The 21,738-nt window shown below is 40.9% G+C and overlaps 1 protein-coding gene across 4 annotated transcripts in view; it reads left to right on the forward strand.

The window, feature by feature from the left end:
- Positions 1-21,738, forward strand: part of tmem269 (transmembrane protein 269) — a 109,183-nt gene that overhangs the window by 48,790 nt on the left and 38,655 nt on the right. For all 4 annotated transcript variants that reach the window (XM_063033040.1, XM_063033043.1, XM_063033042.1 and 1 more), the window contains 3 exons: positions 3,489-3,636; positions 4,708-4,805; positions 13,874-14,017. In XM_063033040.1, the coding sequence (XP_062889110.1) occupies positions 3,489-3,636; positions 4,708-4,805; positions 13,874-14,017 (390 nt within the window). The remainder of the gene's footprint in view (positions 1-3,488; positions 3,637-4,707; positions 4,806-13,873; positions 14,018-21,738) is intronic.

The raw sequence follows: 21,738 nt of genomic DNA on the forward strand, positions 1-21,738 counted from the left end.
TTTCAGCCCTTCTACCTTACTGTCTTTACACCGTTTATTCTGCTTCTCTTTCCTCAAAGCCTCTCTGTATGTTAGATCTGGCTTTACTCCATGCACTTCTTTCACTGCTGTATCGCTCTGGGTCCCATCCCCCTTGCAAATTAGTTTAAACCCTCCCGAACTATGCTAGCAAACCTACCTGCAAGGATATTGCTCCCCCTTGAGTTCAGGTGCAACCCATCCAATCTGTACAGGTCTCACCTTCCCCAGAAGAGATCCCAATGACCTAAAAATCTAAAACCCTGCTCCCTGCACCAACTCCTCAGCCACGCATTCAACTGCCATCTCCTCCAATTCTTACCATCACTGTCATGTAGCACTGGCAGCAATCCTGAGAACGCCAGCCTTGAGGTCCTGTTCTTCAGCCTTCTGCCTAATTCCCGAAACTCACACTTCAGGACCTCATCCCTCTTCCTGCCTATGTCGTTGATCCCAACATGTATCACGACTTCTGGTTGCTTTCCCTCTCGTACCCAGATGTCGTGCACCCGGTCAGAGACATCCCGGACCCTGGCACCCGGGAGGCAACAAACCATGCGGGTGTCTTTCTCACGTCCAAAAAATCTCCTGTCTGCTCCCCTGACTATAGAGTCTCCAGTGACGACAGTTCTCTTCTTCTCCGTCCCACCCTTCTGCACCACAGGGTCAGACTCAGTGCCAGAGGCCCTGCCACCGTGGCTCACACCTGGTCGGTCGTCCCCGCCAACAGTATCCAGGATGGTAAACTTATTATTCAGGGGAATGGCTACAGGGGTGCTCTGCACTACCTGTCTGCTCACCTTCGTTTCCCCCCTCTGACTGTCACCCAATGACCTGCTTCCGGCAGTCTAGGTGTGACTACCTCCCTGTAGCTCTCATCTATGACTGCCTCATTCTCCCTTATGAGTCGAAGGTCACCCAGCTGTTGCTCCAGATTCCTTACACGGTCTTCCAGATCGCCCAGCCATATGCACTTCTGGCAGATGTAACTCTGCAGGAGAGGGGAGTTCCCCCAAGACTGCCACATCTCACATGAGAGGCACATCACCGTCTCAGGAGATATTGTAAAAACTAACTGTGAGCTAGCTTGTCCTCCGCCTCTTCTCGTCGAAGCCTCTCAAGTCAAAGCCTCAAAGCTCCACTCCTTCACTGGCCCACTTACGCACTGGCCGCTTCGCTTGAGCTATCCCTCTATTTCAGAAGTCCCTGATGTTTCTGTCTCTACCTACATTAGTTTTCTTAAACCAATGTTTCTTATATCTACTTTTTTTTTTACCACCATCTCTGTCTCACCTAAAAGTCCTCTTTAAGCCATATTTAGTAATGGTCAGAATATACTTGCATAAGTTCATTTTTGGCCTAAACGTATCACCTTTTCCGTGAAATTCCTTGCATTGAAGTATATGTAATTAAGTATAGTCTTCCAGAATTTAGTAAACTCTCATCTTCTGCATCCAATTTCCTTTCCTTTTGAGACTGCAGTAATGTTTTTACTCCCACCAAGCTAATTTACTACACAGCTTTGCTGAAGTACATAATAGTTTAGATGCTTTGTGTTTTTAAAATCCCATTGATTGCATAAATTTACCAGAATGAGGTAGTGAAAGTAAATAACCTAAATTTACTATTTCAATTATCCTTCCATTATTTAAACTATTTAAAATTGAAGGACTGCTTTAGCATTTTTAGCAGCTAGATGCATTCATCAGCTCAGATTTTTATGGATTTCTTGAAAAATGGGAATTCCATATTATACCAACTGTGTTGTTCCATAGTGTACTTCCTTGAATTTTACTTCCGTAGTAACAAGCTTGAAATAGTTATCTTATAATAATTATCTGAGCTTGGTGACATATGATAAAGCATTAGTGTTTATTAATTTGTTTAGCTAAAGCAGAGGAGCCTATTTAACAATTTGTAAATGTTTCCAGTTATAGTGTAGTTTCCTTGATTTCATGTAACCACTGGCAACACATGCTTCCAAAAGGCTTTAAATTATCCAGCAATTGATGGAGATTGCAACGAGAGGTGAGCCATCCAGTTTGACATAATTTACTGCTTAGTTAGAATGATCTAAATTAGTTGTCCTAGGAACCAGATTTTGGAGAAAATAAAAATAACATAAAGCACAAGTTATTGGGAGCCAGGAGTTTTCCCTCTAAGTTATATCAACTAGTAGGTTACATACAACTGTTACTGAGCAATAAAAATGAGAATTATTAGTTATTCTTGTCACTTAACATTGAGTGTACAAGTGTTATTTCTTAACTATGGTCCGCATTTTTTGGATTATTTATTTTTTGAATGGAAGAAGGTTAAACATTTGAATTGAACTTAACTAAAAATTAATTCCAATGATTGCTAATTAGTTATCACCAAAATTTGAAATTTCAGTTGTTCTGTGTGGAATGTATGAGCACCAAATCTCCATTTGTTTTATTGACCTGCTTTATATAATTGCTATTTAGCTCCCGTTAATCGAAGTTTATTGTTTTAATATAGATACATATTACTGACAGGCTGGATCCACCAAAAATTTCCCATAGCTACCATAAGAATTTAAGGTTTTTGACCCAGGATTTCCTGCAACAGATGCACTTTCAAAAATGTTCTGCTAATTTTTGCAATATTGTGATTGTATTGGAAAAGCTTGTAAGATAGGGATGTCTTGAAATTTACATATACTGATATCTATATGTATATACATCTTTGTTGCTCTTTCCAGTATGTTCAAAATTCAGCACAAAACCCAAAGATAACAGTGATGCATCAATAAAAGATTAAGTTGGCCATAAGGCTTTTGTTTATCAGAGGTAACATTTATGACAAGAATGTTCTGAATCCCATTGACAGTAAGTTATTATTACTTTCTGATTATGGATGCAAAACTACTGAATATCAGAACATTAAATCATATCATGACATCCTTATAGGATTGTTTAATCACATCCCCATTTGTCATCCCATGCAAAGTAGGAGGCCCTTTTGAGCAAAATTTATGTCTGCCTTTATTTCACAGCCAATATATGTCTGCTGATACAACGGCCCTTCTATGAAGTTCCCCATGGGCTTCGTGTCTACACACTAGCTTTGTTTATTTGTTTATCTCAGATGTTAGCTAACTAGTCCTTCCAAATTCATGAACTTTGTCATTGATGTTAATGGACTTAACAGTTGGCTTCAGCTAGTTATTTTGAGCCTTTATGTTGATGGGGGAGACAAGTCTACATTGATCTGAAATTCAGAAATGTATTGCGTGTCCACAGTCTTACAGGTAGACCAAGATGCATTACATCCGAGCAGACTTTGACTTCCATTTATTAAATTAAGGAACATACTGTATAATGCTAGCAATATTATGCTTTGTTTATTTCCTCATTACCAAACCTATTTATCCCTTATAACTACTCTAGAAATCATTCTTAGAATTAATATTGTAGTTACCTGATTGATTGCATTTTTGCTTTTAGGTATTTTTCAGCATGCTAAGAAGTTGTTTCTTAGTGAGCAGGCAGGCCGAATCCAGGTTCAAGAGTTTGTACGCAAGAATGCTGCTAATGCACTTTCTCTCTCAAATCTTGTAATGGGGCTGTCTTCAATCTTATGCATCTTAAATGGGTAAGTATTAAAGATCTGCTTTTTGATTGTAAGTTCCCTGTAGATAATTATGTTGATTATATTTAATTACATACATTTTAAGCTATTTTCTGAAAGACTTCTTTAAATAAACTATGCTCAAAATAAACGTAGTTGCAAATATCAAATGTAGGAGACTTCACAATAAGTTAGAGAATATTATAATGGGAGGATAAAGCTTGCCCTGGAGAAATGTAGAAATGTGAAGATGAAGGCAAAAAATGAAAATGTGTCAAAGATTTACAGAAATAGAGAGTTGTATTTTCAGGAATAAGGGAAAAAAATGTGATTTGTAGTAACAATACATTCTCACAAGATAGTTATTTGAAATTGAGGTGTGTACAAATATTTTCTTACAGGTGGCAATGTTTTGGAATTCTCTGCACTGGATATTTTTAAATTTTTAAATATTCAGGCTTTGAGGGCCATGGGAACATGCACAGAAGAAGAGTAATGGCCTAGGCAGGTCAGCCATGATAGAATTGAATAACAGGATGGGCATCAGGAGCGATGTCCCTCTTCCTGCTGTCATTTTTCTTATATTCTTGTGAAAAGATATACAGGCACAAAACATGATTATAAATACTATGTACTTGGAGAGTTTTCATGAATTTTTTAAACATCTCAGGTGTGGAAAGTTTGAACTGAAACATGAAAATGCTGAAAACATGCAACTAGTCAGGCCCCAGTCTTCGTGAGAACTGACAAGAGGTCTCTGACACAAAATGTTAACTTTGTTTCTCTTTCCATAGATGCTGTCTGATTTACTTTTTCTGTTTTTTTAACTGGAGACTGTATGATTCTTTCATTTTCAGACAGTCATATGTTGCCATCATGTCATAGCCAAACCAATTGCTGTATGAAAATGCATTTGTTCCTGAAATACTGTTGCTATTGGTAATGAAAGGATGTGAAATACAGTGGTGACAGTACAAATTATTGTAATAGCACAACAATGAAAACTTAAATTTTTCGGATCTTAAATATCAGTGTTTTGCTGTTAATGATGCTAATTCACTGATGAGCATTTAATTTTAAAATATTATTCTGCAGGCAACACTTCTATGCTTGTTGGTTTCTCCTTTTTGGATTTCTTCTTGATCTGGCTGATGGAGCTGTTGCTAGACAACTTAATGCTTGTTCTGCTCTTGGTAAGTTCAGATTTCAACAAGCAATTAGACCTTTCAGTTACAACCACTCCTATGATACTAAATAAATGTTTATTGGGACAGTATTTGACTCGTAGTTCTTTAAGAAAGATACAAGAATATAGTTGTATTTGTTTCTGTTTAATCAGCAGTCCACATAGGTTACTGTTGTAACTTTCATGGTAAACTGCCTGGATCAGGTGGAATTACAGATAAAGACTCTTGAGTTTCTACTGATATTTTTTATAGTCTGTGAAGGACAGAATCCTGCAACTTTACATCACAACATATCAAGTGCAATGAAAACAGAGGGAATTAATTAATAAAATTAATAACAGTCATAGAGCTATACAGTATGGAAGCAGGCCTTCAGCCTAACCGGTCCATGCCAACCAAGTGCTCCATCCAAGCTAGTCCAATTTGCCACATTTTGGCCCATAACCTTCTAAATCTTTCCAATTCAGTTTACCTGTACAAGTGGCTTTTAGAAGTTGTTATTATGCTTGCCTCAACCACTTCCACACGCAGTTCATTCCACATACATACCACCCATTTTAATAAAAATAAGTTTGCCCCTCAAGTTCCTAATAGACCTTTCTCCTCCTGCCTTAAACATATGCCCTCTAGTTCAAACGGCTCCATTTATTATCAGAGAATGTATACAGTATACAACCTGAAATACTTAGTCTTTGTAGACATCCATGAAAAACAGAAGAACCTCAAAAGAATGAATGACAGAAAACCATTAGAACCCCAAAGCCCCCTCTCCTCCCTCCCCCATGCATCAACCTCCCCCTCCCCCATCTGTTTCAGCAAAAAGCTTCAGTGCCCACCACCCACCAAACAATAGCAAAACGCCCAGAGACTATGATCTGCATTCAATAAAATCTCTCTCACACACTCACTCTCGCACACTCACTTTCACACTCTCTCTCTCACACTCTCTCTCTCTCACACTCTCTCTCACACTCTCACACTCACGACAGAGAGATGTCACCCATTTCACACCAAAAGGTGTGATTAACAGACGTTGTTACAATCTTATAGTCTGCTGCATCACTTTTTATTCCGAGATTCTCCGACTCAAGAATTGGCAGCAAACTTTCCCCATCGAGAGAGAGAAAGAGAGAGAGAGAGAGCAGTTGCTCGACTACAGAGACGTCTGCCTGCAGCATCCACTGCCGTGAAGTCCTGATTTTCCTTCTCCCGCGACACCTCAGTTGGCAGCACCAGCCTGGAATTGGTCATCCACGGGCATCGCAGAGCCGAACCCAGCATCTTCCATGCCACACCTAGAAAATGTTGGCAAACAGCTGGTCAGTGAGCTCCAAGAACAGGAACTCATCGCTGTGAAAAACCTCAGTTTTGAGTGCTGTTGCAGATAGAACCCTTTAATTTCCCAGTCCTTGTGGGAAAGAAAGCCGAGTGTATTCGCCCTATCTGTGCCCTTCATGATTTTATACACTTCTATAAGTTCACCTCTTAGTTTCCTGCTCTCTATGGAATAAAGTCCTTGTATGTTCAACTTCTCCCTATAACGCACTCCCTCAAGTACTAGCAACACCTTTCCTACAGCAGGGTAACCAGCTGAACGCAACTAAGTGTGGCCTCACCAACATCTTGTGGAACTGCACCATGACTTCCTAATTTTTATATTCATTACCCTGATTTATGGATGCCAGCAAGCCAAAAGCCTTCTTCACCACCATGTCTACCTGTGACTCCACTTATACTCCAAGGATTCTCTGTTCCTCACCTCTCTCCAGGGCCTTGCAGTTTACTGTGAAAGTTCTGCCTGGATTTAATTTTACAAAATGCAACCCCTCACTTTTACCCCAATTAATCTCATTTTGCCATTCTTCAGCTCATTTACTCAGCTAACCAAGATCTTCTTAGGGCTATTGACAGAGCTATTGATTATTTGGGCTGATACTTGACAAATTACCTGATTATGCTATATCAACTAAATTCGGAATTTTAAGCCCTCATATTTAGCTATGATCACTGTGATGTATAATCATTTAATCAAATTATCTCAGCTGTTCTACAGATACTGTATGATAAAAATAAGTAGAATTTTCTTTCAGCAGAATGAGGCTTCAGCAGAATGCGCAACCAACTTAATCAGTGCACCAGCCTTTCCTACTCTCATTGTTGGAATGAAAAAGAACAATTAAATGACACGATGCATTTGTGGTATAAACAATTCTATCAGTGCGAAGCGAAGTGCGAGAACAGGTTTCTCGAGTTTTCTACAACTGTGGATATTTCCCAAATATCATTCATTTCACATGTGTAACATCCAGTTTATTTTCATATAATAATTGTGCTTTCAGAAACTACAAGGGAACACAGTCTTGAACAGAGCATGCAATCAGTGTGTCCATTGGATATGTGACTAATCTGTTTTCTCTCTGCAATGAAACACTGCATCACATTGCTTAGAGATAAAAACTAAGGCAGCTCAAAAGTTACGCCAAATCTTTGCAACACCGCAACTTGTCAGACTAGTCCACATGACTGCCATTATCAGAAATATTTTGTATGCAACCCATGCCCACACAAGTCTCAAGGGCAGCTTCTATGATTCTATCCCACTGTTATAAGACTATTGAACAAATCTTTTGAACAATAATATGGATTCTTGACCTCACAATCTACCTCAAGTTTCCTTAGCCCTATCCCCCACAGTTTTCACAATTATTAACCACAGCGGAAGTTCACTCCGCATGGATCACTTGCTGCAGGCTAATGTTGGTCATGATGCCTTTTGCTACCTATCCAGGCAGTGCAGTAGTTATTTGGAGGGTAGTGGATGGCCGACAATGAGAACAAGGCTATGCTGTTAACTTTATCAGGCCATTCACATCCTTGGCTTTCCTGGCTCAGAAGTCCAAGAAGAGTAATTATGCACAGCTACATTTTCCATAAGAATATACCCCATGTAAGTTTATTGCTTGTAAATCAATGCTTTTTTTATTGCTTGAGTCGTTCTAGTTGTCCTCTGTATTCTTTTCAATAGCTAAAATATCCTTGCTGTCCTGATGAAGGATAGCGACCCTAAGTTGACTAAATTTCCCTAATGCCACATAGGTCCTTTGGAAGACGAGAAGGGGAAATTGATATTGGGTGATAAGGAAATGGCTGAGGCATCGAACGACTATTTTGTGTCAGTCTTCACGGTGGAGGACACATCTAATACGCCAAAGAATGATGTTATGGATGAAATGGGAGGTGAACACCTCAATAAAATCACTGTCACTAAAGAGATAGTGATGAGCAAACTAGAGGGCCTGAAGGTAGAGAAGTCCTCTGGTCCTGATGGGATGCATCCCAGGGTGCTGAGGGAATTGGCGGAGGTTATAGTAGACGCGTTGGTAATCACTTACCAAAATTCTCTAGACTCTGGGCAGGTCCAGGCGGATTGAAAGACAGCAAATGTCACACCACTTTTTAAAAAAGGATGTAGGCATATGACAGGCAACTATAGGCCAGTTAGCTTAACATCTGCAGTCAAGAAAAGGCTTGAAGCTGTCATTAAGGAAGAAATAATGGAACATTTAGAAAGGAGTGGTTCCATTAGACAGACGCAACATGGATTCAGAAAGGGCAGGTCCTGTTTGGCAAACTTACTGGAGTTCTTCGAGGACATAACGAGTGCAGTAGGTAGAGGGAAGCAGGTGGATGTCGTATACTTGGATTTCCAGAAGGCATTTGATTAGATGCCGCACAAGAGATTTATAAATAAGATACGGATGCATGGAGTCGGAGAAAGTGTATTGCCATGGATAGCGGATTGGTTAGCCAACAAAAAGCAGAGAGTTGGTATAAATGCATGTTTCTCCGGTTGGCAATCAGAGGTGAGTGGGGTGCCACAGGGGTCGGTGCTGGGCCCGCAGCTGTTTACCATTTACATTGATGATTTGGAAGAGGGGTCTGAGTGTAGCATAGCAGAATTTGCTGATGACACTAAACTGAGTGGAAAAGCAAATTGTACAGAGGATGTGGAGAGTCTGCAGAGGGATATAGATAGGTTAAGTGAGTGTGCCAAGGTCTGGCAGATGGAATACAACGTTGGTAAGTGCGAGATCATCCACTTCAGAAGGAATAATAGAAGAGCAGATTATTTAAGTGGTGAAAGATTGCAGCATGCTGTTGTGCAGAGGGACTTGGGAGTGAATCACAAAAAGTTGGCTTGCAGGTACAACAGGTTATTAAGAAGGCAAACAGAATGTTGGCCTTCGTTGCTAAAGGGACTGAATTCAAGAGCAGGGAGGTCATGCTGCAACTATACAGAGTACTAGTGAGGTCGCACCTGGAGTACCGTGTGCAGTTCTGGTCTCCATACTTGAGGAAGGATATACTGGCTTTGGAGGCAGTGCAGAGGAGGTTCACTAGGTTGATTCCAGAGATGAAGGGGTTAACCTATGAGGAGTGATTGAGTCGCCTGGGACTATACTCTCTGGAATTCAGAAGAATGAGAGGAGATCTTATAGAAACAATCAAATTTTTGAAAGGGATAGATAAGATAGAAGTAGGAAAGTTGTTTCCATTGATAGGTGAGACTAGAACTAGGGGACATTGCCTCAAGATTCAGGGGAGAAGATTTAGGACAGAGATGAAGAGAAACTGTCTTTCCCAGAGAGTGGTGAATCTGTGGAATTCTCTGCCCAGGGAAGGCAGTTGAGGCTTCTTCACTGAATATATGTAAGGTGCAGTTAGACAGATTTTTACATAGTAGGGGAATTAAGGGTTATGGGGAAAAGGCAGGTAGATGGAGCTGAGTTTACGGACAGATCAGTCATGATCTTATTGAATGGTGGGGCAGGCTCGATGGGCTGGATAGCCTACTTCTGCTCCTATTTTTTTATGTTCTTATGTTCTCCCCTCCCCACCACCTTCTTACTCTCATTTCTCTTTTTTTTTCCAGTCTTGATGAGAAGGGTTTCAGCTCGAAATGTCGACTGTTTCCTCTTTTTCACAGATGCTGCCTGACCTGCTGAGTTCCTCCAGAATTTTGTCTGTATTGTTTAGATTTCCAGTATCTGCAAATTTTCTTGTGTTTGGGATAACAAGTGCATTGACCTATGTAGGAATTTTTATTTCTCTCAATTGTTGTTCATTTGTTCATCTACCCGTACAGTTTCCAAGCATAGTTAAATCTTCTTGTAGAATATCTTGTTTAGCTTTGAAATTAATCACCCTATGAAGACCAATGTGCCATCTTTACGAACCTATCTACCTGTTATGCCAATTTCATGGAATTGTGGATCTGTACTCCTAGATCCCTCTTCTCTACTGCATTTCTCAGTGCCCCACCATTCACTGTCAGTCCAACACTTAGTACTTTTCTGCATTAAGTTTCATTTCCCAATTTTCAGCCAAATTTATTCCAGCTGGTCCAGATCCCACTGCAAGTCATAATAGTCTTCCTCATTGTCCATTACACCCCCTGTCTTAGTGTCATCCACAAATATGTAGATCCAGTTATCATCTAAATGGTTGATATAGATGATAAACAGCAACAGACCCAGCACCAGTCCCTGCTTATTCACAGGCTTCTAGTCAGAGAAACAGTCATCTACTACAAATCTCTGACTTCTCCCACACACCCAGTGTTGAACCTAATTTACTACATCATCCTGAAAGCCAAGAAACTGAACCTTCTTGAGCAGCCTTCCAAGCCTGATTTTGTCAAAGGCCTCGTTGAAGTGCATGTAGACAACACCTAATGCCTTCATCATCTTTCCTAGTAATCTCATAAAAACTCTATGAAGTAGATTAGACAAGATGTACAATGCACAAAGCTGTGCTGATCACCCCTAATCAGGCCCTGTAGAGTACCTTCCAATAAATTACCCACTACTGATATCAGACTCACCAGGCTATAATTCTCTGGGCTAGTCTTGATGCATTTCTTAAGTAACGGAACAACATTAGCTATTCTCCAGTTCTCTGACACTTCACCCTGATTAAGGATGTTTTACATACTTCTACTGGGGCTCATGCAATTTCTGAACAAGCCTCCCACAAGGTCTGAGGGAGCACCTTGTGAAGCCCGGGGGACTTAACCACCCTAATTTGCCTTGACAGCAATCACTTCTATTTCTGTAATCTGTATATAGTCCATGGCTTACTGTTGTTTTTTTCTCAGTTATATAGACTCTCTCCATTTCTCAGATGCAAAATATCCACTTAAAATCTCTGCATCCTGTTTGATTCTATGCATAGATGACCATATTGATCCTCAGTTTTGTCCCTTGCTATCATTTTGCTTGTAATATATCTGTTTCAGAGATTTTCAGCAAAAAAAAAGCCTCTGAAAAGCCTCTTTTTTTTTGTTTTAATCTCCCCCACAGACTATTGTTTTTTTCTTTATAGCGGCTCAGTTAGTAATAGCAGAGATCATCACAGCTTGTCACACCAGAGCAGGTCAGTGTCAGCAAAATCAGGTGAGAGTGGGTAGTTGCGCAGAACGTATTCAATGTTCTGCACCCTTTCGCCACACTCACAGGATTTGCTGGTCTTTAAACCCCACTTCACTATATTGTCTCCCATCCTGCAAACTCCCGCTCTCGCCCTATTGAGAGTGCACCACTTCCGTCTGTCAAGCAGTACCCTGTCTGGCAACATTTCTGTAGGGTCTGGCAACATTTCTGTAGCGTCTTGCACTGTATTGTTTGGTTGGGGTTCTGGCTTCTGTTTGTTGCCAGAAGTCAATCCTGTATGTTTGGGAGGATGTTCCTCCTCGATTTTAAGCGGTTGGAAACTGGCACATGATGATGTGGGTGCCGTGGATCCGAGTTCTGTTTACCTTTTTCAATTTCTGTTGTAGTGTGTCTTCGGATCTCTGGGGAGCAATGCCTACAAGTCTGTAAATGATCTTGGTGGGTGTGGGGCGCAGTGTGCCCGTGATAAGGAAAGGATAGCAGAGGTGCCAGGCAGGATAGTGGAATACTTCTTTTGCGGGATGTGGGAAGGCAGGGAGAACAGAAAGGGGGTTCTGTGGATGAGAATGAGATTCCCAGATGGCCAGGGTCTGGGATATCTTGGATCAAGTACTCAGCATTCCTAAGTGGCAGGGTGACAGTTTAACATATGTGGCTAAGGAGTTGATGTAGGAGGGAGAGCATCAGATTTTTGGATCATTGGGCTCTCTTCCAGGGAAAGTGGGACCTGTACAGAAGAGAAGGTTGGCACGTATACTGGAAGAGGACTAATATCCTAGTGGGAAGGTTTGTAGTGCTGCAAGGGAAGATGGGGGGTGGGGTTGCGGTGGTAAAAAACTAGAGTTGCAGGGTATTGGAACCAGAGTGCCCGAACAGTTGGTGGAGTGGTTGTGGAGACGTGTTCAGATCTCAAAGTCAGGAATCAAAAGGTTGAACATCGTGCAACTAATGTCCTGAGCTATATATATTTCAATGCAAGACGTATCGTAGGAAAGGCAAATGAGCTTAGGGCATGGATCAACACCTGGAATTATGATATTTGTGGATAACACCAAGATATGGGGGGGGGGGGTGTAGTTGACAGTGAAGAAGACTACCATGCCTTTGCTGAGGGATCTGCACCAGCTGGAAAAAATGGGCTGAAAATAAGCAGATGCAATTTAATGCAGACAAGTGTAAGATGTTGCACTTCGGTAGGACCAACCAGGGTAGGTCTTACACAGTAAATGGTAGGACACTGAGGAGTGTGGTAGAACAAAAGGATCTGAGAATACATGTCCATAATTCATTGGAAGTGGCATCATAAGTTGATAGAGTCATGAAGGAAACTTTTGGCACATTGGCCTTCATAAATCAGTATTGAGTATAGGAGATCGGATCTTATGTTGAAGTTTTATAAGACATTGGTGAGTATTTTGGAGTATTGTGTGCAGTTTGGTCACCTACCTACAGGAAAGGTGTAGATAAGGTTGAAAGAGTACAGAGAAAATTTCATAAGGATGTTGCTGATTCTGGAGGACCTGAGTTGTAAGGAAAGATTGAATAGGTTTGGACTTTATTCCTTGAAATGAAGGTTGAGAAGAGATTTGATAGAGTTATATAAAATCATGAGGGGTAGAGATGGATAATTCAAGCAGGCTTTTTCCACTGAGGTTGGGTGCGACTATAACTAGAAGTCATGGATAAGGGTGAAAGGTGAATAGTTTAAAGGGAACATGAGGAGAAACCTCTTCACTCAGAGGATCACAAGAGTGTGGAATGAGCTGCCAGCGCAAGTGGTGCATGCAAGCTCAATTTCAACGTTTAGGAGAACTTTGGATAAGTACATGGATGGCAAGGGTATGGAGAGCTATGGTCTCGGTGCAGGTCAATGGGAGTGGGCAGTTTAAATGGTACAGTGTGGACTAGATGGGCCAAAGGGCCTGTTTCTGTGCTGTACTTTTTTATGACTCTAAACTGAATTTGGTAACTAGATGACCACCAGATGTTGGAAATCTGAAAGCTCTGTGCTCTTCACACACAACTCCATGCTTCCTTAATTTTAAACTTTTCCTGGTTAATATTTCAGTGAACTGAAGTATTAACTTTGAGTCCCTCTCTAACACATGCTTCCTAACCTGGTGAGCACTACCAGCATTTTCTGTTTTTCTTTAAATTTCAGTGATCCAGCATCAGTATTTTTTTGCACTTTCATTAGTTGTAGCACAGTTTGATTCCTTTATTTATATTCAACAGTTTCCAAAAGCAGCAATAATTTCTGTACTGCTGAGCATGCTTCTTTAAGAGATATTGATATCGTTATCTTATCCAGCACTTAAATCTGAAAATCTGATCAAGGCTCTTAAGTTCTGTATTCAAGCAGTATGAAATAGGATTTTTGAGCAACTAGAGGAAATAAATGGATGCCAACTGACAACAGTCTAAAGATTTCTTTGATATACTATTAGGTTTTAAGGGTATTGGGTACAGTACTCCATTGTTTACCAGGAAAAATTGTTACAAGTTCAACTGTTACATTTAATGCCTTCAGTGTGACTGAGATAAACTGCATAATGAAACTGTCACATCAAACATAGTTAATTTCAAATATAAATTAACATTTCCGATTTAATTTGATTACAGGAGCCAAAATGGATGACTTTGCAGATTTTACAACATTCGGGATTGCAACTTCACTATTACTGCAGACCCATGGCTTACTGAGCAATATTTTCATCATCTGCTATGTGATGGCTGTATTTGCACGTCTCTGTTTCTTTTCTAGTGGTAAGAATTCACTTTATTTCTGCTGTGAATCTCAGCGGATTATTGTTGGAGCATGAACAAGCAGAGGATGCTGGGGGTCAAATGTGGTTCATTAAACCCTTTGCTCCATTTATGAACATGTTATTGAGTCCAAGAAAGTTTTATGATATCTTGAGCACAGGGATCATATTGACATGGAATCTAGCCAGCTTCGTGTCGGGCACAGTAGGCAGATCTATCATGGTCTTACTCATTTGAATGGGATCATCAACCTTCACCAAATCTAAGCAACTTATTATCTTAACTTAATAAAGAAGGCATGTGGCATGCTTGCTATCATTGGTTGACACATTGAGTCACAAAGTCATGCTGTGCCGTATAGAACTCTGGTTAGTGCATATTTAGAATATTGTGGACAGTTCTGATCACACCATTACAGAAAGGATGTGGAGGCTTTGGAAAGGATGCAAAGGATCTTCACTAGAATTCTGTCTAAATTAGAGGGTATTAGCTATGAGTGGAAGTTGGACAAACTTAGATTGTTTTCTCTAGAGCATCTGAAGCTGAGAAGAAACCTGATTGAGGTTTATTAAATAATGAGTGGCATAGATAGCGGAAAAAAAATCTTTTTCCTGGATAGAAATGACAAATACTAGAGGACACAGCTTTAAGGTGAGAGGGGGAAATATTTAAAGGTAAGTTTTTATTACACAGATTGATTGGTGGTATGTCCCATCAGGGATGGCAGTGAAAGCAGGCATAATAGTACTGTTTGAGACTATTAGATACAGTGGCATGCAAAAGTTTGGGCACCTCTGGTGAAAATTTCGGTGACTGTGAATAGTTAAGTGAGTAGAAGATGAACTGAGCTTCAAAAGTCATAAAGTTAAAGAAGAAACATTCTTTTCAACATTTTAAGCAAGATTAGTGTATTATTTTTGTTTTGTACAATTTTAGAGTGAACATAGAACATAGAATAGTACAGTGCATTACAGGCCCTTCGGCCCACAAAGTTGTGCCGACCCTCAAACCCTGCCTCCCATATAACCCCCCACCTTAAATTCCTCCATATACCTGTCTAGTAGTCTCTTAAACTTCACGAGTGTATCTGCCTTCACCACTGACTCAGGCAGTGCATTCCACGCACCAACCACTCTGAGTAAAAAACCTTCCTCTAATATCCCCCTTGAACTTCCCACCCCTTACCTTAAAGCCATGTTCTCTTGTATTGAGCAGTGGTGCCCTGGGGAAGAGGGGCTGGCTATCCACTCTATCTATTCCTCTTATTATCTTGTACACCTCTATCATGTCTCCTCTCACCCCCTCCTTCTTTCCAAAGAGTAAAGCCCTAGCTCCCTTAATCTCTGATCATAATGCAAACTCTGTAAATCGGGCAGCATCCTGGTAATTCTCCTCTGTACCCTTTCCAATGCTTCCACATCCTTCCTATAGTGAGGTGACATAACTGGACACAGTACTCCAAGTGTGGCCTAACCAGAGTTTTATAGAGCTGCATCATTACATCGCAACTCTTAAACTCTATCCCTCGACTTATGAAAGCTAACACCCCATAAGCTTTCTTAACTACCCTATCTACCTGTGAGGCAACTTTCAGGGATCTGTGGACATGAACCCCCAGATCCCTCTGCTCCTCCACACTACCAAGTATCCTGCTATTTACTTTGTACTCTACCTTGGAGTTTGTCTTTCCAAAGTGTACCACCTCACATTTCTCCGGGTTGAACTCCATCCGCCACTTCTTAGACCACTTCTGCATCCTATCAATGTCTCTCTGCAATCTTCGACAATCCTCTACTCTATCTACAACACCACCAACCTTTGTGTCATCTGCAAACTTGCCAACCCACCCTTCTACCTCCACATCCAGGTCATTAATAAAAATCACGAAAAGTAGAGGTCCCAGAACAGATCCTTGTGGAACACTACTAGTCACAATCCTCCAATGTGAATGTACTCCCTCCATCACCACCCTCTGCCTTTTGCAAGCAAGCCAATTCTGAAACCACCTGGCCAAACTTCCCTGGATCCCATGCCTTCTAACTTTCTGAATAAGCCTACCATGTGGAACCTTGTCAAATGCCTTACTAAAATCCATATAGATCACATCCACTGCACTACCCTCATCTATATGCCTGGTCACCTTCTCAAAGATCTCTATCAGGCTTGTTAGACACGATCTGCCCTTCACAAAGCCATGCTGACTGTCCCTGATCAGACCATGATTCTCTAAATACCTATAGATCCTATCTCTAAGAATCTTTTCCAACAGCTTTCCCACCACAGACGTAAGGCTCACTGGTCTATAATTACCCGGACTGTCCTTACTACCTTTTTTGAACAAGGGGACAACATTCGCCTCCCTCCAATCCTCCGGTACCATTCCAGTGGACAATGAGGGCATAAAGATCCTAGCCAGAGGCTCAGCAATCTCTTCCCTCACCTCATGGAACAGCCTGGGGAATATTTCATCAGGCCCCAGGGACTTATCCATTCTAATGTATTTTAACTACTCCAACACCTCCTCTCCCTTAATATCAACATACTCCAGAACATCAATCCCACTCATATTGTCCTCACCATCATCAAGTTCCCTCTCATCGGTGAATACCGAAGAGAAGTATTCATTGAGGACCTTGCTCACTTCCACAGCTTCCAGGCACATCTTCCCACCTTTATCTTTAATCGGTCCTATCTTCACTCCTGTCATCCTTTTGTTCTTCACATAATTGAAGAATGCCTTAGGGTTTTCCTTTATCTGACTTGCCAAGGCCTTCTCATGCCCCCTTCTTGCTCTTCTCAGCCCCTTCTTAAGCTCCTTTCTTGCTTCCCTATATTCCTCAATAGACCCATCTGACCTTTGCTTCCTAAACCTCATGTATGCTGCCTTCTTCCACCTGACTAGATTTTCCACCTCACTTGTCACCCATGGTTCCTTCACCCTACCATTCTTTATCTTTGTCACCGGGACAAATTTATCCCTAAGAGATAAAGAGATCTCTAAACATTGACCACATGTGCATCGTACATTCCCCTGCAAAAACATCATCCCAATTCACACTTACAAGTTCTAGCCTTATAGCCTCATAATTTGACCTTCCCCAATTAAAAATTTTCTGTCCTCTCTAATTCTATCCTTTTCCATGATAATGCTAAAGGCCAGAGACTGGTGGTCACAGTCCCCCAGATGCTCACCCACTGAGAGATCTGTGACCTGACCCGGTTCATTACCTAGTACTAGATCTAGTATGGCATTCCCCCTAGTCAGCCTGTCCACATACTGTGACAGGAATCCATCCTGGACACACTTAACAAACTCTCCCCCATCTAAACCTTTGGAACTAATCAGGTGCCAATCAATATTAGGGAAGTAAAAGTCACCCATGATAACAACCCTGTTATTTTTGCACCTTTCCAAAATCTGCCTCCCAATCTGCTCCTCTGTATCTCTGCTGCTACCGGGGGCCTACAGAATACCCCCAGTAGAGTAACTGCTCCCTTCCTGTTCCTGACTTCCACCCATACTGACTCAAAAGAGGTCCTGCTACATTACCCACCCTTTCTGTAGCTGTAATAGTATCCCTGACCAGTAATGCCACCCCTCCTCCCCTTTTTCCCCCATCTCTATCCCTTTTAAAGCACTGAAATCCAGGAATATTGAGAATCCATTCCTGCCCTGGTGCCAGCCAAGTCTCTGTAATGGCCACTACATCATAATTCCATGCATGTATCCAAGCTCTCAGTTCATCACCTTTGTTCCTGATGCTTCTTGCATTGAGGTACACACACTTCAGCCCTTCTACCTTACTACCTTTACACTCTTTATTCTGCTTCTCTTTCCTCAAAGCCTCTCTGTATGTTAGATCTGGCTTTACTCCATGCACTTCTTTCACTGCTGTATCGCTTTGGGTCCCTTCCCCCTTGCAAATTAGTTGAAACTCTCCCGAAAAAAAGGATAAAAGGAAAGGAGCACCATGTAGATGTTTTGGCACCCCAAGAGATTTGAGCTCTCAGATAACTTTTACCAAAGTCTCAGACTTTAATTAAATTGTTAGGACTATGGCTTGTTCACAATCATCAATAGGAAAGGCCAGGTGATGCAAATGTCAAAGCTTTATAAATACCCTGACTCCTCAAACCTTGTCCCAACAATCAGCAGCCATGGGCTTCTCTAAGCAACTGCCCAGCACTCTGAAAATTTAAATGATGCCCACAAAGCAGGAGAAGGCTAGAAGAAGATAGCAAAGCGTTTTCAGGTAGCTGTTTCCTCAGTTCGTAATGTAATTAAGAAATGGCAGTTAACGGGAACGGTGGAGGTCAAGTTGAGGTCTGGAAGACCAAGAAAACTTTCCGAGAGAACTGCTAGTAGGATTGCTAGAAAGGCAAATCAAAACCTCCGTTTTTGACTGCAAAAGACCCTCAGGAAGATTTAGCAGACTCTGGAGTGGTGGTGCACTGTTCTACTGTGCAGCCACACCTGCACAAATATGACCTTCATGGAAAAGTCATCAGAAGAAAATCTTTCCTGCATCCTCACCACAAAATTCAGCATCAGAAGTTTGCAAAGGAACATCTAAACAAGCCTGGTGCATTTTGGAAACAAAATTCCTGTGGACTGATGAAGTTAAAATAGAACTTTTTGGCTGCAATGAGCAAAGGTATGTTTGGAGAAAAAAGGGTGCAGAATTTTATGAAAAGAACCCCTCTCCAACTGTCAAGCATGGGGGTGGATCGATCATGCTTTAGGCTTGTGTTGTAGCCAGTGGCACAGGGAACATTTGACTGGTAGAGGGAAGAATGAATTCAATTAAATACCAGCAAATTCTGGAAGCAAACATCACACCATCTGTAAAAAAAAAGCTGAAGATGAAAAGAGGATGGCTTCTACAACAGGATAATGATCCTAAACACACCTCAAAATCCACAATGGACTACCTCAAGAGGCGCAAGCTGAAGGTGTTGCCATGGCCCTCACAGTCCCCCAACCTAAACATCATTGAGAATCTGTGGATAGACCTCAAAAGAGCAGTGCATGGAAGACGGCCCAAGAATCTCACAGAACTAGAAGCCTTTTTCAAGGAAGAATGGACGAAACTCCCCCAAACAAGAATTGAAAGACTCTTAGCTGGCTACAGAAAGCGTTTACAAGCTGTGATATTTGCCAAAGGGGGTGTTACTAAGTACTGACCATGCAGGGTGTCCAAACTTTTGCTTCGAGCCCTTTTCCTTTTTTGTTATTTTGAAACTGTAAAAGATGGAAAAACAAAAGTAATCTTGCTTAAAATATTAAAGAAATGTGTCATCTTTAACCTTATGCCTTTTGGAAATCAGGTCATCTTTTACTAGCTTAGCTATTCACAGTAACAGAAATTTTGACCAGGCGTGCCCAAACTTTTGCATGCCACTGTAGGTACTTGAACATGCAAGGACTATCGGGATATGAATCTTGTGAGGCAGATGTCTCCTTGCCGAGTATGCTGTCAAATCAAACCTAAAGCCAAAAGGCCTGTTTCTGTGCTGTACTGTTCTTTGTCAATGTTAATCAATATTAATATATTTGATTAATTTTATTAACTTAGATATATAGAGTCATAACTTCTACAATTCTTATGAATTATTTATGATCACCATAGTCATTTAAAAACCATGAAAAAGACCTTTTTATAGTATGAATTCTTAATGTGACGGTATTGGGTTTGTTATTGGGTTTGATCTTAAGCCCTATCTGATATAGATATCTACGGGTACTCTTACAAAAGGGATGGTATACTGTATCTACCTACTCATTGAAGGCTAGATCACTTCCCTGTTTATCCTCCAAGGCAAGGTTAAAAAATACCCACTGTTTGAGTGGTGGGTCCCCTCTCCCTGCCAAGGAGAAGATACTTCTAGTTAACAAAGTAGTTTAAACACAGTTTATTTATACTTAGTGAAACACATTTAAATTTAGGTACAATTCTTAAAATGCATTTAACACTCAAAGGATTTCTTTCTTAAAAAAGATTACCAAATTACAAAGAATTTCTAAAATACAAAGGATTTCCAAAACACAGGTACAATTCCTATTAGCTAAAAAGACACACCAACGAGTTGCAGACAAACGAGCCATCCGCCGCAGAAATTGAAGGTAAAGGAATGGATTCCAGTCACTTCATCTTTCTGTCATCCTTCGTGTTAGTCCTGGACCATTCCTAACAGGCCTGACTGCTCTCTATGTTTTTATTGTTTTTACTGCTTGATGACCTCACCCACATGTGATGTTTTTCAGTTACATTCATCAGGCCAGGTAAATACATTGTTTAATTAAGCCGAAGCAGACCCCATTATTTTCTCTTGATTAAATAATGGGCAAATAAGGTTCACTTGTTTATAACAGGACACTGAGCAAGGAATACTGGTTGAAAGTTTAACTTACTGAAAAACACTACTCTGACGCCAGGAAGAGACACCTGCTGTGTTAGAAGACTGAGCTTGACAAAAAAGCTCCAACCCCCCCCCACCCCCACCAGCCCGACTTGCAAAGTGCATACCCATCACATTAGAAGCCATCAGAGTGATCTTGGTAAGGGGCCATCTGGTCTGCACCAGCCAAGATTCCTTGCTAATCTTATTTGCCCATGTTTGGTCCATATTTCTTTAAGCCAGGGGTTCCCAACCTGGGGACCACAGACCCCTTGCATAATAGTATTGGTCTATGGCGTACCACTGCTCTAAGCCTTTCCTATCTATGTGAACCTCTTGGTGAAAAAGTTATTCTCAGGTTCTTACTCAATCTTTCACGTTTGGTTAGATCTGGAGATATTATCTAGAAGGTTCTTTGGAAGTCAAAAATGAGGCATAGCTGTTACAGCTGTTTGATTAGATTTTCTTAACGAAGAAATAACTGTAAAGCACAACAGAAAATATGTAGCTCTCTCAAGATGCTGGAGGAACTTTAGAAAGGAATAAAGAGTTAATGTTTCAGGCTGAGACCCTTCATCAGGACCAGTTCTTCAAGCATTTTGTGTGTATTACTCTGGATTTTCAGCATCTTCAGAATTACTGTGTTTAAGGTAATGAACTCTAACTGTAACTAACTCATTCTAACACCTCATAGTCTTTCTTTGTGCTGAAAGCTGGTTCAAGTTGAATAGATAAGTGAATCTTCACTATAAGAACACCTTGTGAGACAACAAAGACAGTCTTGATAAAGCAAATGTATTATCAAAATTACATATATGTTACCATATACAACCTTGAGATTCATTTTCTAGCGGGCATACACAGGAAATCCAAGAAACTTAATAGAATCAATTAAAGACTGCACCCAACAGGACGAACAAACAACCAGTGAGCAAAAGACAATAAACTGTGCAATACAAAAGAATAAATAAGTAAGTAAATAAATAAGCAATAAATATCGAGAACATGAGATGAAGAGTCCCTGAAAATGAGTCCATAATTTGTGGGAACAGTTCAGTGATGGGGCCAGTGAAATTATCCACACTGGTTCAAGAGCCTGGTGGTTGAGAGGTAAATAACTGTTCCTGAACCTGGTGATGTGGGCTCTGAGGCTCCTGTACCTTCCTGATGGCAACAGCAAGAAGAGAGCATGGCCTGGATAGTGGGGTCCTTAATGATGATTGTTGCTTTGCTGCAACAGGGCCTCATGTAGATGTGCTCAATTGTGGGGAGGGCTTTACCCATGATGGAGTGGACCAAATCCACTACTTTTTGTAGGATTT

This window comes from Mobula hypostoma, chromosome 25, assembly GCF_963921235.1.
Source record: "Mobula hypostoma chromosome 25, sMobHyp1.1, whole genome shotgun sequence".
NCBI classification, from domain to species: Eukaryota; Metazoa; Chordata; class Chondrichthyes; order Myliobatiformes; family Myliobatidae; genus Mobula; species Mobula hypostoma.